We start from the raw sequence: 14,696 nt of genomic DNA, 5'->3' as shown, positions 1-14,696 counted from the left end.
ATTTTTGAGTTTACTTAGCTTTAAGATCGAATTCATGGGATGAGATACAACATCAATATGTACAATATCATGCTTCTTTTGCAGACACATCACCATAATATACCTTGAGGTAAACGTTTATGCTAATAAATATACCTCTCATACACAATCATATCCTTTTGAAAAGAGGTGTTGATAGCTAACCACAGTAAGCATAACATAGACCAAGTTTTAACGAAGTTACCCCTCTGAAATACTCTTCATATACGTCATAGCCAAAGAAGGGTGCAATATTTGATAATTTTGCAACTTTAATTTCATTTAACTTTTTGGAGAAAATAACTCAGAAAGGTAACCAACTGTTGAGTTTGTTCTCATTTGGTCCATTTCCTTTTTTTGTACTTAATATACCATCGAACTTGTTGTTTGTGTTCACCATAACCCTTTGGTCGGCTATCACAGGTCAAAAGCCGGTCAAAAGGGTTATGGTGAACACAAACAACAAGTTCAATGGTATATTGGATACAAAAAAATAACGATCAAATGAATACAAACGCAAAAGTTAATTACCTTCAAGAGTTATTTTCCCCGAAAATTTCCACTTTAAACAATAAAAAGTAAAAATAAAACACGCGGTTAAATCGAAAACCGCATATAACATGACGCCAATCAACAAACGGTCTAAATGGAGTTGCTTTATCTTCTCTGCTCAATCATCTCCACCACTCTTATCTCCTTCACTCTCTCCCTCCTCCTCCCCTTCCGCCTCCTCCTCCACCGTCTCTTCCCTCGCTCAACGACCACCGACGCAACCACTTCGATCTCCCTCTACGATGGCACCGTCTGGCACGAACGCCGTCGTCCCGTTCACCATTCCTTCAAGTACTCCGTCCGTTACGCTTTTATTGACCTCGATCACACACCTCACACTCCACCTCACCACCTCTCGCCTCAACAAGCTCGTGATATTGCTCAAACCACTGGTCCTGTGTAAGTCCCTAATTTTATTTAAGCCTTGCTAATTTCTGTGAGTTTTAATTGTTCTGCATAATTTCGATTCATCAATTCCAATTCCAGTACATTGAATTCTTAAGTAGTTACATTGTCCATGGATTATACGATCGAGATCAATTATGTTTGGAAATTGAGATCTCTTGATTGACTTTTCCACCTTTCGCTCAGTTTCCTCTTGACAATTCCTCCTAGCGTCGGATACGAACAAAACCCCTTAAGTTTGTACTATTGCTACAACAAAGAAGGCTCAAACACAACCTTAATCAAGTGCATAGCTGAGGTCTGTAATCCATTTCTTTCGTTCTCTATTTTGTAATATCATTTACCTTAACATCATTCCATTTTCCTGCATTAGGTCACCAATACGCCATGGGGAGAAAGAGTACAGTTCCTTTTCAACCCAAGTTCTGATGTAGTCGCTAAACCCCTTCATGTTAGCCCTTTCATGGTATTCAATCGACTTAAACACACTTGCAAACAAACATGTAGACATAGATATGTATGCATAAACTGATTATTTCTGTTATTGTTTTGATTTCATGTTGATTACAGGATATGCTTGGGAACTGGAGTATAAGAACAAGTACACCTGGGGATAATCTTGTGGTGAATATTTCCGTTAAACATCCTAAACATGGCGACTATTTCACAGCTTCCTTGAGGGCAAATAGGGTATCTTCATCATCTGTTGATCATGCAGTTTTCTTCTGGTTAATGCCACACAAAGTTGCATTATGGATCTATTGGCATGTAAGTGTCAAAATTCAATATTCAAATACATTAGAATGTATGAGGCACCTCAAAATTCAATTACATGATGCAGGCTTTGAAGCTATGGTGGAAGAATGTGGTGTTTATCATGCACCCAAGGTATGGAAATTCATCGTATAAAGAAGATGCATTGACACGCGATAGAAGTTTTGCATGTTGTCAAGCTTTTGGAACACAAAGAAATGAAAGTGGAAAAATTGAAAAGAGTATCGAATCCAACTTTTTTGATTCTGATGTGAACAAAATCGATCGTTGGTTTCAATGGACAGATGCTAAATGGCCATGGTGCTGAATCGATTAAGTCATTGTTGTAAGATTATTTGAAAATTGATTTATTAAGATAATAAGATGTCACATTGAATGAACATATGATGATTGTAAGAGTATTGTATTAATAAGAGAAATGACTACAACATGTTGAAAATATAATATAAATCAAGTTACTTGTCTTTGTTATTTTACAACAAATTAAGTAGAAAATACAAGTAATTAAAAGAGAGGAAAAAAAAAAGGGAAATTAATTTCACTCTTTTCTCTCAAACCATATAACAACACAACTTTACATTATAACCTTAGTTGGTGCAATCAAAACCATGGCAAATTGAAAGCCAAATAACAAGAACAAGTAACAGAAGAATCCCAAGAACAACTAGTTTTATTTTCATGTTTTGGTACCACATCTTCCTTCTTATTTTCGTTCCTGCTTTCTTAAACTCTTGTGCCTGAAAAAGAATACAATAAAATAAAATAAAATAATTAGTAAAATATGTTACACATACACAAAAAAAAATAAAAAATGATTTACCCAAATAGGAAAATGCACATACCGAATCACGCAGATTTTCAGCCTTGTCGTTTAAAGTTGTAAGGTTTTGTCCTCTATCAATAGCCTGAAATGTAAGATCAAGAATGTTAATTTCAATATCAAAAACTAATAAACTACCAAAATAAATATAAAAATAAAAACATACAAACCTTGTCTATGTTCTCCAACATTATACTTTTAACTTCTGAAACTTGTGCTTTCACTTTTATAAGTTTCTCAATCTCGTCTGCATGTTCGATTATGTATTGCATGTGTTCTTTCATTATAGGGCTGCATTCACAAATCGTGTTGTGTCAATTTAATATAACAAGACATGTTTGAAATATACATAAAAATATATAAAAACATGTTTTTATAAGTACCCGAATTCCTTGTTGAGACTTTTGGCAACTGCTGTATCGGCTTTACCACCACCATATCTTTTCTTGAAGTCGACTCTCACACGTTCAAGAAATGCAATTGATATTTGTTTGCCAACTGATTCTTTTGCAACAACACAATAAGCTGAAATTTCAAATAGAGTAATTATGAGTTGTACAATTTCGTGACTCGATATTTTAATGATCATGTTGTTATACAAATTTGTAAATGTTCAGGATATTAAAAAAGGAGTTAAAAAGGGGAAATGTATGAATTTGATGTTCTTGAATATATGATGTTGTTTAGTGTTAGAAGGATGAATAAAGTTATAAACCCTAATCCCCAAAAACCATATCAGAATCTAAAGAGACCCTTTTTCAGCCACAACATACCCTACTTTTTAATGGAACTTTCGTCTTTCAATCTTATCAAATTTACATTCAAAGCAAAGGAGAACAGCGGAACCCTACCAAAACATATTTAATCATCCAAGAACAATCTAAACCATCCATTGTAAGCCAATCAAAACAATCGGAATTTTCCCCTTTTAACAAAACCCTGAACCTCGCAAAGCAATTTCTCTATTTCTTTCCCAAATCCGTCAGTCAATCAATCGATTAACATGTACGTAAAAAAGAGTAAGATCTCGGACGAAATACAAAGCAACTGTCAGATCCAGCTGAAAAAACGAAGAAGGAAATAGAAGAACTTACCGTAACCATCTTGGACTAAGAAATTGAAGGTATGGTGATCACAATTGTACGTGAATTTGTTATTAGTAGAAGGTAGTTTTTGAAGGCACTGAGTTGCGATTGCGGGGAAGTTGCCGGTGAACTCGGTGTACTCGGCCAGAACCATTGTTCCTCGAGCTACGAAGCTGTAGATGAAGGATTCCTGACCCATGAAGTTTGCTTTTGGTTTGAGTTTTCTCTCGATTTAGCTCCGAGTTATGGTGGGAAGGAGAGAGAAAACTCAGTGACCGATATCCGCAGATGTTCTCCGACACACTTCCTCCTTTCACATTTTAAGAAAAGTATTTCCCACCGGTTGCCACAGTTTTCATTTTAATACTAATAAAATTGGCATGGGATGTTTAAATTAAAGATAAAATGGTCGAATGATTAATTTTGTTTTTCCGATTTTAAAGTTATAAGATATTTTTGTAGAAAAGGAAATTACATGAGTAAATTGGCATGGGCTGATGGCTACTTTCATCGATTGAAATTTGAGTAAATTACAGTTTCAGTCCCTGTGGTTGGCACTTATCTTTGGTTCAAGTTTTAAAAAATTTATACAGATAGTTTTCATGGTTTTAAAATCTATTAATGTTGTTTTTCTGGGCCTTACCATCAACAGGTATTAGGTAATGACTGTTTTACTCATAAATTAAGTCTATAAAAGATATAAACTACAAGTACCATATATGCAAATTGTTACAAAATTTGAAATAAGAACTCAACCATTTACTTTCTATCCTCCCCACCTTTCTATTTTCTCTTTCCCCCCTCCCATCAATAGGTAAAAATTACTTAGGATGGAATAACACACATAAGATTATGGTGTTTATAGAGAATTTTTGTTAGAGGATATGAACCAAATGAGATTTCACTCGTAGGTTTCTCTAATGCTTGCGTGTATATAATTATATTAGGTGTGAGATCCATATATTACATGAGTTATTTAAAAAAAGAAATATGAAATTTTAACAATCTAAAATGTTTGAATTTGTAAGAAAAATAAGAAATTTTTTGAATTATTAAAATTAATGAGGTTTTAATGTATTGAATACATTATATATATATATATATATATATATATATATATATATATATATATATATGTGTGTGTGTGTGTGTGTGTGTGTGTTATAAATTTGATGCAAGTAAAATTAAAACTAACAAAATTAAACTAAAACATTATAAAATAAAAGAAGGAGATTTGAGAGAGTTTTTGAACACTTAGAAGATTGTATTCAAGATGGTTTGTTTATTTCTTTCACATTTGATGAGTATTTATATTACATATCATCATATTCTTACATTATCAAAATAATAACTAAATAGTTAAATGAAACTATTTCAAGAGTGAAAAATGTTCATGTGGAATCCACATGTTATGTCTAACTCAATAATTTTATGGCTTTGATAGTTTCATTTTACTTACTTCTTTTTATAGTATATTTTAGTATATTTCATTCATAATTTAGTTAATTTACATGCATATTTCCCTTTTTGTTATTTTATGACCATTTCAGGTACTTTCGAGTTTCGTGAGCATAATTGTAGATTTTAAGGAGACTAGCGAAGCGGGATCTTCGGGAAATGATTAGATTTGGAGAACAATAAAGATTTTTGTGCTTAATATCTATTAGAGGTGATGCATAAAATGGGCTTTAGATGGATGGAGCATGGAAGAAGACGGACTCTTAATTAAATGAAGATCAAAGAATTTTTCAAGCGTGTGAGAATTAATAATCAGGCGAATACGAGAGTTATGGGTGATTTGGAGAAGACAAATTGGCCTCAAATTGAAGAGAACTTGAAGAAAAATGGGCTAGAAGCTGATTGGACTCAAACTGGGCCAATGGACTATGTTGTGGATGCCTAATACTCAAAGAAGACCCATTCTCCGTAAGTTCATGCGACCTACGTGGAATTATTACGTGGCCCGCATGAGTTCCTGCAGGGGAAAACTCGTGATTTTACTTTTGGCTTCTGTTTGAGGAAGTTTGGTGGGATTCTTTTGGGAGACTTACACATCCAATTTTGGAGCCTTTTCTCTGGAGATTTTAAAGGTTTTGAAGGCCAAGAACCTTGAAGAACATCTTCTTTTCATCTCTAAATCTTGTTGGATGTTTGGTACAATCTTTTCTTACTTTGTTTACTTGAGTTTACGATACTAGGCTAAACTGGACTTGATTGAATTTTGTGGAATCCTTTAAACTTTTATTGAATATTGAAGACTCCATGAACTAGTTCTTGACTCTTTATGAGAATGTTTTGTGTTTTAATAACCTATCACTACTTGTATGTTTTTATTCATGAGTTTAAATGTGTTTGTGGTGATTAGTTGTCTAATTTCTTAATTAAGTAAAGGATCCTCAAATTAGCAAACAACAAATGATTCTTGTGTTAGTTTTGCTTCACACAATCATAAAAACATTTTCTCCAACATAGTAGTGAAAGCATTTGACATCTCTTGGATTTGGTGACTTTTTGGTTCTTAATGCTTGTTGACTTTCACTAATTACATGCTTAATGGAAATTGTGACTTTAAGTAAGGAAATTATTATGAGCGTCTGTAACTATTTTTAACAACTAAGAAAAGTCTAGGTAATCTCACGCTTTTTGAATTACTATAGCCAAATTAAGGATTTAAAACAAGTATTGCATCATTGGATTCTAATGATATGCTCATAAAAAGTCAAAGTGAGGAAACCTTAAATCAACCATCTTTCTCTTATTGATTTTACATAAAACTCTTATTTTTGTTGAAATTATCCATTTAAATCTTAGTTCAATTCTAGTTTTATTTCAAGTATTTTAAAGAGACCAAAACTCCTATTTTTATTATTATTGTTATTTTACAAGTATTTTTACAAAGAGATTTTCATAGAATTATAAAATTGAACCAATCTCCGTGGATACAATCCCTTTGCCATTATACACTGTTTTAGTGTGTAATATTTAGGGTATATATTTTATGGCCTCGACAACCACCAGGCTTTTATTACACTCCCCCTTGGATGATATTTTTTTTTCAAATTTGAGTTCATCCTCGAAGTATTGCCTCATGAAAAACCTTGTTAAAGAAAACCCAACGGGAAAAAAACTTTAATGAATGGAAAAAGAGTGCAACATATAGTTGACACCCCCTCATTTAGACATATGTAACGTTTCATGTTATGCACATGTCGTATTCTGATGCCATGTACATGTTTTCTGAAGATTGCAGTAGGAAGTGCTTTCATGAAGAGGTCTGCTACATTGTTGCTAAATTGAACATATTTTATCTCAACCTTTTGATCTTTTATAAGCTCTTGAATATGCTCAAAAAACTTTGGACGTATGTGTTTTGTCATGTCGCTCTTGGTATATCTTTCTTTCATTTGAGTGATACATGCTAGGTTATCTTTATAAATTAAAGTTTGACCTTTATCTTATCTAGTCCATGTGCATTCTCTACTTGCTTGATTTAGTACAACTACTTCGGCATGATTTGATGACGTGGCGACAAGTGTTTGCTTTTAAGAGCCCCAGGGAAATTGTGGTGCATCTATTCATGAATACGTATCCAGTTTGAGATCTAGCTTTATAAGGATCAGATAAATAGCATGCATCTGCATAACCAATCAAACCTTGTTTTGAATCATTAGGATGAAATAACCCTAAATTAGTAGTTCCTCGAAGATATTGCAAAATATGCTTAATCTCATTCCATTTTTTTGTTGGGGATGAACTAAACCTTGCTATCAAGTTTACAATGGAAGAAATGTCAGGTCTAGTACAATTGGTAAGATACATAAGAGCCCAAATTGCATTTAGATATGATACATTTGGACCAAGAACTTCTTCATTTTCTTCCTGATGACGGTATGGATCTTTGTTAATATTTAATGATCTAACAACTATTGGGGTGCTTAAAGGATTGGTATTGGCCATATTGAAACGTTTCAAGACTTTTTCTGTATAATTTGATTGATGTACAAGTATTCCGTTAGGCATATGCTCAATCTGCAAACCAAGACAATATTTGGTTGTACCAAGATCTTTCATTTCAAATTATTTCTTTAAAAGTTCAAGCACTTATAGTATTTCTTTATTCGTTCCAATGATGTTTAAATCGTCAACGTAGACCGTTATAATCACATACTCAAATGTTGTTTTCTTAATAAATACGCATGGACAAATAATGTTATTTTTATAACCTTTACTTTTCAAATAATCGCTTAAATGATTGTACCACATGCGTCCAGATTGATATAACACATACAAAGATCTTTGCAATTTTATAGAATACATTTCTTTGGGTTTTACATGTAATGCTTCAGGCATTTTAAATCCTTTAGGGATTTTCATATAGATATCACTATAAAGTGACCCATACAAGTAAGTTGTAACAACATCCATAAGGCACATCTCTAAATTTTTAGAGACTACCACGCTGATTAAAAAAGTTCTTGCATCCATTATCGATGAATAAGTTTTCTCATAATCAATTCAAGGTCTTTGAGAGATACCTTGAGCCACAAGCCTAGCCTTGTATCTTACAATTTCGTCTTTCTTATTTCTTTTTCGTACGAAGATCCATCTATACCCTAATGATTTCACAACTCCAGGTTTGAGGATAATAGCCCCAAAAGCCTTTCTCTTGTTAAGAGAATTTAATTCAACTTGCATAGCCTCCTTCCATGTAGCCCAATAATTTGTTCTTTGACATTCAATGACAGATTGTGGTTCGGGATCATCATTCATAATATTAGATGCAACTGAATAAGAAAATATTGCACTAATATTATCAGTTTCATTTTGGTCACATATTCTATTTGTTTGATGATAACTTAGTGCAACATCTTCCTTTCCTGGGGGAATTATGATGTTTCGTGTTTCTCCGGGAACACCTTCCTCATGATCTAGTGCATTTCTACTCCTCTTCTTTTTCGTGGGTTCTTATCCTTAGAACCAAATGGTCTTCCACGCTTCAGGCGTGTTTTAGACTTTAGAGTGACTTTATCATCAGATTGTCCATATGAAATTTCAGTTCGAGCTAGAACATTGCCAACTGGTATATATGATTTAGTCACAATTTTCATGTCAGTAAATGTATTAGGCAATTGATTTGCCATTTCTTAGAAATGCATTATCTTGTGAACTTCCATTTCATATTGCTTTATACGAGGTTCAAGATATGATAAAGAAGGATCATGCCATGAAGCATCCTTTTCTATAATCTTCATTTCTCCCCCTAATGATGGGAAATTTGCCTCATCAAATTGGCAATCAGCTAAGCATGTTGTAAAAAATCACATGTTAAAGGTTCAAGATATTTTATTGTAACGCACCAACTAAAAGACTAAAAAAGATTCCGTTTTTAAATTTCTAAAATAGTACATCATCTCAATTTCATAAACCAAGGTAATCAAAGCTATATTAATACATCATCGTTATCAGAGTAAATCACATAATTCATAAACATGTGATTTATGCTTTGCAGTCATCTCAAGCTCTTCCATTTGAAAATCGAAGTACCTGAAACATAAACTGAAAACCGTAAGCACAAAGCTTAGTGAGTTCCCCAAGTTACCACAGACCTTACATATATAAACCACATATTGGGCCCCCGCCCATCCATCAGGCCCCGCTCGGTCTTGAGTCCCACTCGGCCTTAGGCCCCACCCGACATCGAGCCCTGATCAGATTATATATGTATTAATTACCAGGCCCCGCCTGACATTGGCCCCCCACCCAATACACACTTAATCATATAACCATATAATCATATAAACATATAATATTACTATCCCATGCAATAACCACAAAGACTATAGCATACCATACAATCATCGAGCCCCGCCCAACATCAGGACTCGCCCGACAAGCATAAAAATACATACTGATAACTAGCATACAATATACTCATTGGGCCTGGCCTGGCATTGGGCCTTGCCCGGTAAGCATACCATCACAAAACACATGCAAGAGTAAGGCAAACATCTATCATCCAAATATATAAACCATCAGGCCTCGCACTCCTGATCCACCCTTTGCGGTATTCTAAGCATACACTAAATTATGCCCTGCGTACTACCTTTCACACCAGTATGCCCTGTGTACTAGAGTTTCCCCTTAAACCCTAAAACACTCTGAAGGCTATAACTTCGTCGTTATAAATATGATTCCGACGATCCTTATATCCTTGAAAAGGTAACGAGAAACTCTACGCTTTCATCAACTCATATCTACCATAAAATTTCCCAAACAAGAATCCAATTTCCATAGAACCCAAACTTACACTTTACCGAAATACCCCTTGGCTCAAAAACACAAACCGAACACCCAAATCATCCAAATACATCACCCGCCTCCAAATGAGTCCATATCTAAATTCTTCAAAGGTCCTAAGCATGCTGATACCCAATCTTTGACCATTTCCCGAAATAAGAAACGATTCAGAACATGGCGTCACACTTATAATAGAGATTGACTCATAACCAACATATTGTCCCAACCTTCTTTGAGGACTCATTTTTGTCCTTTGTGGTGGTGCAATGAGGACATATATTGTACACCCAAAAATTCTCAAATGGGATATATTTGGCTCTTGACCAAAAGCAAGTTGTAGGGGAGAATATACATGATATGAACTTGGTCTCATGTGTACCAAATATCCACCATGTAAGATTACATGGCCCTAAACAAAAACAGGAAGTTTAGTTCTCATTATCAATGGTCTATCTATTAGCTGGAGACATTTAATCAGTGATTTAGCTAAACCATTTTGTGTGTGTACATGAGCAATTAGATGCTCTTCAACAATTCCTACAGACATATAATAGTCATTAAATGATTGTGAAGTAAATTCACCAACATTATCAAGTCTCACTCTCTTGATAGTATAATCAGGAATATGTGCCCTTAATTTAATAATTTGAGTAAGAAACTTTGCAAATGCCAAATTATGAGTTGATAATAGGAAAACATGTGACATTTGTTGGATGAATATATTAGGACCATAAAGTATCTAAATTGTCTAGATGGTGGATGAATTGGTCCATATATGTCACCTTGCATTCTTTCTAGAAATCTAGGTGACTCCCTTTCAACTTTCATTGGAGAATGTTTTATAATTAACTTTCCAAAGGAACAAGATGTACATGGTATTATGCTACTGGATTGAGGGGACTTATGGTCCTTCAATGGGTACCTATGTGTATTCTTAATTATCCTTCGCATCATTGTTAATCTTGGGTGGCCCAACCTATAATGCCATAAACTGAATGTTCCAGGATCACAATGTTTTTCTTTGACTACCATATTTGATTCAATCATGTGTAAATATGTATAATGCAAACCAGAATCAAATGTTGGTAGTTTTTCAGGCACATGGTTTTTGTCCATAATATACATATAATTTTTATTTTCAATGGTCACAATTTTTGTGTCATATCCTTTGAAATATATGTTATTGAAACTTAGTAAGTTTCTATTAGACTTTGGAGAAAATAAGGCATTTTCTATACAAAATTTGGTAATATAAATTGGGCGTTCCCAGTTCCCTCTATCAAGTCTTTAGGACCTGATATTGTATATATGACTGTTTTTGTTGATAATAATTTTGAAAAAATATTTCTTTGATTTCAAAGTAGTATGCGTACTACGACTATCTGCTATACAAAGATCTCTAACCTTTTCTTGGTGTTGTGCTCCAGTTGGACTCATATTAAACTTCACATATGAAATAAATAATAACCCAATAAACATAATCACAATAATTATTATAAAGAAAGTTCATTTATTGTAGGAAAGATATTACATTAAAAACAAAGGAAGGAAAAACAGGTTTACAAGAACAATAACATAAATTTTTAGTTTATGTCTTCCATGTCATTGCAGAAATCAACAACAGTTAGTGGAGTGCATTCAACATTATCAATGGGGTTTTCTTATTTTCCTTTTCCTTTAATGGACTCTTGAGAAAGTTGACAAAGATGTACAAGTGTGCGACAAGTCCTTGAGCAATGGCTTGTGCTACCACATCTATAACATGAACCATCAGATTTTTGTGATGTCCCAACATCATGTCTTGCCACTTTGGCCTTTTCTTGTCTATGGATATTGTTTCTTTGTAAAGATTGGTAATTATTCCTTTTATGGCCACGACCACGATTATTACCTTGTCCACGACCAAAATTATGGTTCTGATTATGGATATGGTTTCGATTAAAATAGCCACGACTTCATCCTCAACCATGGCCACGCCCTCGTCCACGTGTATTGTTTCGATAACCATCAATATTTGTAGCATTTGCTTCAGGAAGTGCTACTGATCCTGTTGATCGATATTCATGGTATTTCATCAAGAGCTCATTTTTTTTCTTTGCAACAAGCAGAGATACATTCAGTTCAGAATATTTTGTGAAAATTTTCAACTGATATTGTTTCATCAAGGTAATGTTTGTTGCATGAAATGTGGAGTAAGTTTTCTCTAATATATCTTAATCAGTAACTTCTTGTCCACTATACTTGAGTTGTGAACATATTCTGAACAAAGCTAAGTTGTATACATTTACTTTCTTGAAGTCTTGAAACCTCAATGTTCTCTATTCATCTCTAGCATTTGGAAGTATAACTTCCTTTTGATGATCAAATCTTTCTTTCAAGAGATTCTGAAGAATACTTGGATCAGTAATATCAAGATATTCAAATCTAAACATCTTATCAATATGCTTACGAAGGAAAACTTGTGTTTTCGCCTTGTCTTGTGTCAATCAATTATTAAATTCATATATAGCATTTGAGATTCCCATGGACTCAAGATGTATTTTTACATCTATCATCCATGGCACATACTTTTTCCCACTAACTTCCTATGCTGCAAACTCGAGCTTTGCAATGTTGGACATATGGTAACTAAAAATTTAAACAAAATAACAAGATGACAATTAAAATCCGTTTATTTCAACATGTATTGCACAAAACATAAGCGGGAGAAGAATCATCCCATACAAGACTAAGAAAGGATAAGATAAATCAGGATAAAATACATCCAGTGTGAGATTGAAAAATAGGAAGCTAAGTGCTATAGTCATTATAGTTGCGAGAATCACAACCAGATGAATCATTTTGATCTTGATAACCTTGAAACTTGAGAGAATTTATTCCTTTTTTGATAGAAAGAAATATGATGGTGATGTTATTTATAGTAGAAAAATAGTCGTTATTTTTGTTGTTTATAATCGTTGCATATATATATATATATATATATATATATATATATATATATATATATATATATATATATATATATATATATCATTCAGTAAGCCATTTAATTAGTATATAATTTTACTAATTTGAAACATAAATAAATATTAGTAAATGTTTAAATAAAATTATAAAGAATATCTAAAATATAAATAAATAAACATTGAGATGTATAAATAAATGTTAATATACATAAATAAAAATAAGTTGCATAATTTATATGTTAGTATGCATAAATAAAAGTTAGGTACATAAAGTAAATGTTAGTAGAAGAAATAAAAATTGTTAGTAGTCCATAATGTCCATAATGAATAAATTTTATTATTTCATTAGTAGTTTTTTTTAATATGATAGAGGTTTTTATAATTAATAATGTTTTTACTAAGTAATACATACCTTGATTAAGATATATGCGATTTCCACTTGTTTAATAACCTTGATTAGAGCTTTCGCATTGATAACATGTTATAAATTTGATGTAAATAAAACTAAAACTAACAAAATTAAACTAAAACATTATAAAATAAAAGAAGGGGATTTGAGAGTGTTCTTGAATATTTAGAAGATTGTATTCAAGATGGTGTGTTTATTACTTTCACGTTTGATGGGTATTTATACTACATATCATCATATTATTACATCATCAAAATAGTAACTAAATAGTTAAAGGAAACTATTTGAAGGTTGAAAAATGTTCATCCACATGCTATGTCTAACTCAATAATTTTATGACTTTTATAATACACACACACACACACACACACACACACACATATATATATATATATATATATATATATATATATATATATATAGACACACACATACCAGTTCAATTGTGAAAGAAAAAGGTTGAGACACGAAAATGAATTTGGACCACACATTTATTCATCTGCCAACATATCGGTCTGACAGAAAAGATAATATTTATATATCAATATTACTTAGTATATTAACATTTGATTATTCACATATTATTATCCATATATCTCTATTCAGAAGCGATTATTCATATATGATTATGACTTTTAGTGACGGAAGTGGTGGCGGTAGCGGTGATAGTGGTGGTGGCGGTGGTGACAACCATAACAAAGGTGATGGTGGAGGAGGTGGTGGTGGTGGTGGTGGCAAGGGACGAGTGTACATGTAATGAAGGCGGGTCACTTGACGCACCTATTTTTTTTTTCTAACACAAGATATTAAATATAAATAATAATTGTGACTTACTTTAAAGACAAAACTTCAAAAATGGTGTAACATTGCGTTTGAAATTAAATAAACAAGATTAAATACAATAAGTAAATAAATAATAAACCCTAAAACCCTAAGATGTGAATCATATTTTTTATATTATTTTATTGTAGTCCTAAATCCATAATAATTTATCAGTGTTAGCCATGAGAGTTAAATGTTATGATTCAGGAATTTAGAGTCTAAATTGTAGCAATTGGACTTGTATTTAATAGATTTTTGGGAAGCAGGGGCTAAAGAGTAAAATACGGAATTGGATTGTAATGATTAGAGAAATAGGGGCCGAATGTGTCAATAGAATGAAGTTTTAATTAGAGGCGGGATTTAAGACAGTCACTTTCCTTCCTTTCGTCGCATATATCAAAACCCTAACTCTAAACCATGTTAGTTGCCACCTTTACCACCCTTGTCTCTCCAACCGCCGCCTCCTCCATAGCCACCACCGCTGCATCCACTGCCGTTGAAGATGAAGGATGTCATTGGGGCGTCGTGGTATTAGAAAATCGGAAGAA

General features: G+C 33.0%; 2 protein-coding genes across 2 annotated transcripts; one reads left to right on the top strand and one right to left on the bottom strand.

Annotated features, from left to right (window-relative positions):
* Window positions 1-661: 661 nt before the first annotated feature.
* Window positions 662-2,131, top strand: LOC145041550 (DUF1365 family protein). The gene is made up of 5 exons (XM_078989670.1): window positions 662-969; window positions 1,162-1,273; window positions 1,349-1,441; window positions 1,546-1,743; window positions 1,817-2,131. Exons 1-5 carry the CDS (start codon window positions 665-667, stop codon window positions 2,054-2,056), a joined length of 948 nt encoding a protein of 315 aa, XP_078845796.1. The 5' UTR covers window positions 662-664; the 3' UTR covers window positions 2,057-2,131.
* A 37-nt stretch (window positions 2,132-2,168) lies between these two features.
* On the bottom strand, window positions 2,169-3,984 carry VAMP724 (vesicle-associated membrane protein 724). Its single transcript, XM_078989671.1, has 5 exons — window positions 3,664-3,984; window positions 2,953-3,094; window positions 2,740-2,860; window positions 2,592-2,654; window positions 2,169-2,486 (listed from the first exon to the last, which is right to left on the bottom strand). The coding sequence occupies exons 1-5, from the start codon at window positions 3,851-3,853 to the stop codon at window positions 2,337-2,339; spliced, it is 666 nt and encodes a 221-aa protein (XP_078845797.1). The 5' UTR covers window positions 3,854-3,984; the 3' UTR covers window positions 2,169-2,336.
* Between the last annotated feature and the right edge of the window lie 10,712 nt (window positions 3,985-14,696).

Source organism: Lactuca saligna, chromosome 4, assembly GCF_052625555.1.
Source record: "Lactuca saligna cultivar CGN05327 chromosome 4, ASM5262555v1, whole genome shotgun sequence".
Taxonomy (NCBI): Eukaryota; Viridiplantae; Streptophyta; class Magnoliopsida; order Asterales; family Asteraceae; genus Lactuca; species Lactuca saligna.
Note: the sequence above shows the minus strand (reverse complement) of the source record. Positions and strands in the feature narration are given on the sequence as shown.

Excerpts from the sequence above, each read along its gene's own strand:
- LOC145041550 (XM_078989670.1), top strand. The coding sequence starts at position 665 with ATGGAGTTGCTTTATCTTCTCTGCTCAATCATCTCCACCACTCTTATC. Across the intron at positions 970-1,161 it reads GCTCAAACCACTGGTCCTGT|TTTCCTCTTGACAATTCCTC; the intron begins GTAAGTCCCTAA and ends CCTTTCGCTCAG. Across the intron at positions 1,274-1,348 it reads TAATCAAGTGCATAGCTGAG|GTCACCAATACGCCATGGGG; the intron begins GTCTGTAATCCA and ends TTCCTGCATTAG.
- VAMP724 (XM_078989671.1), bottom strand. The coding sequence starts at position 3,853 with ATGGGTCAGGAATCCTTCATCTACAGCTTCGTAGCTCGAGGAACAATG. Across the intron at positions 3,095-3,663 it reads CTTAGTCCAAGATGGTTACG|CTTATTGTGTTGTTGCAAAA; the intron begins GTAAGTTCTTCT and ends TTGAAATTTCAG. Across the intron at positions 2,487-2,591 it reads CTGAAAATCTGCGTGATTCG|GCACAAGAGTTTAAGAAAGC; the intron begins GTATGTGCATTT and ends ATTCTTTTTCAG.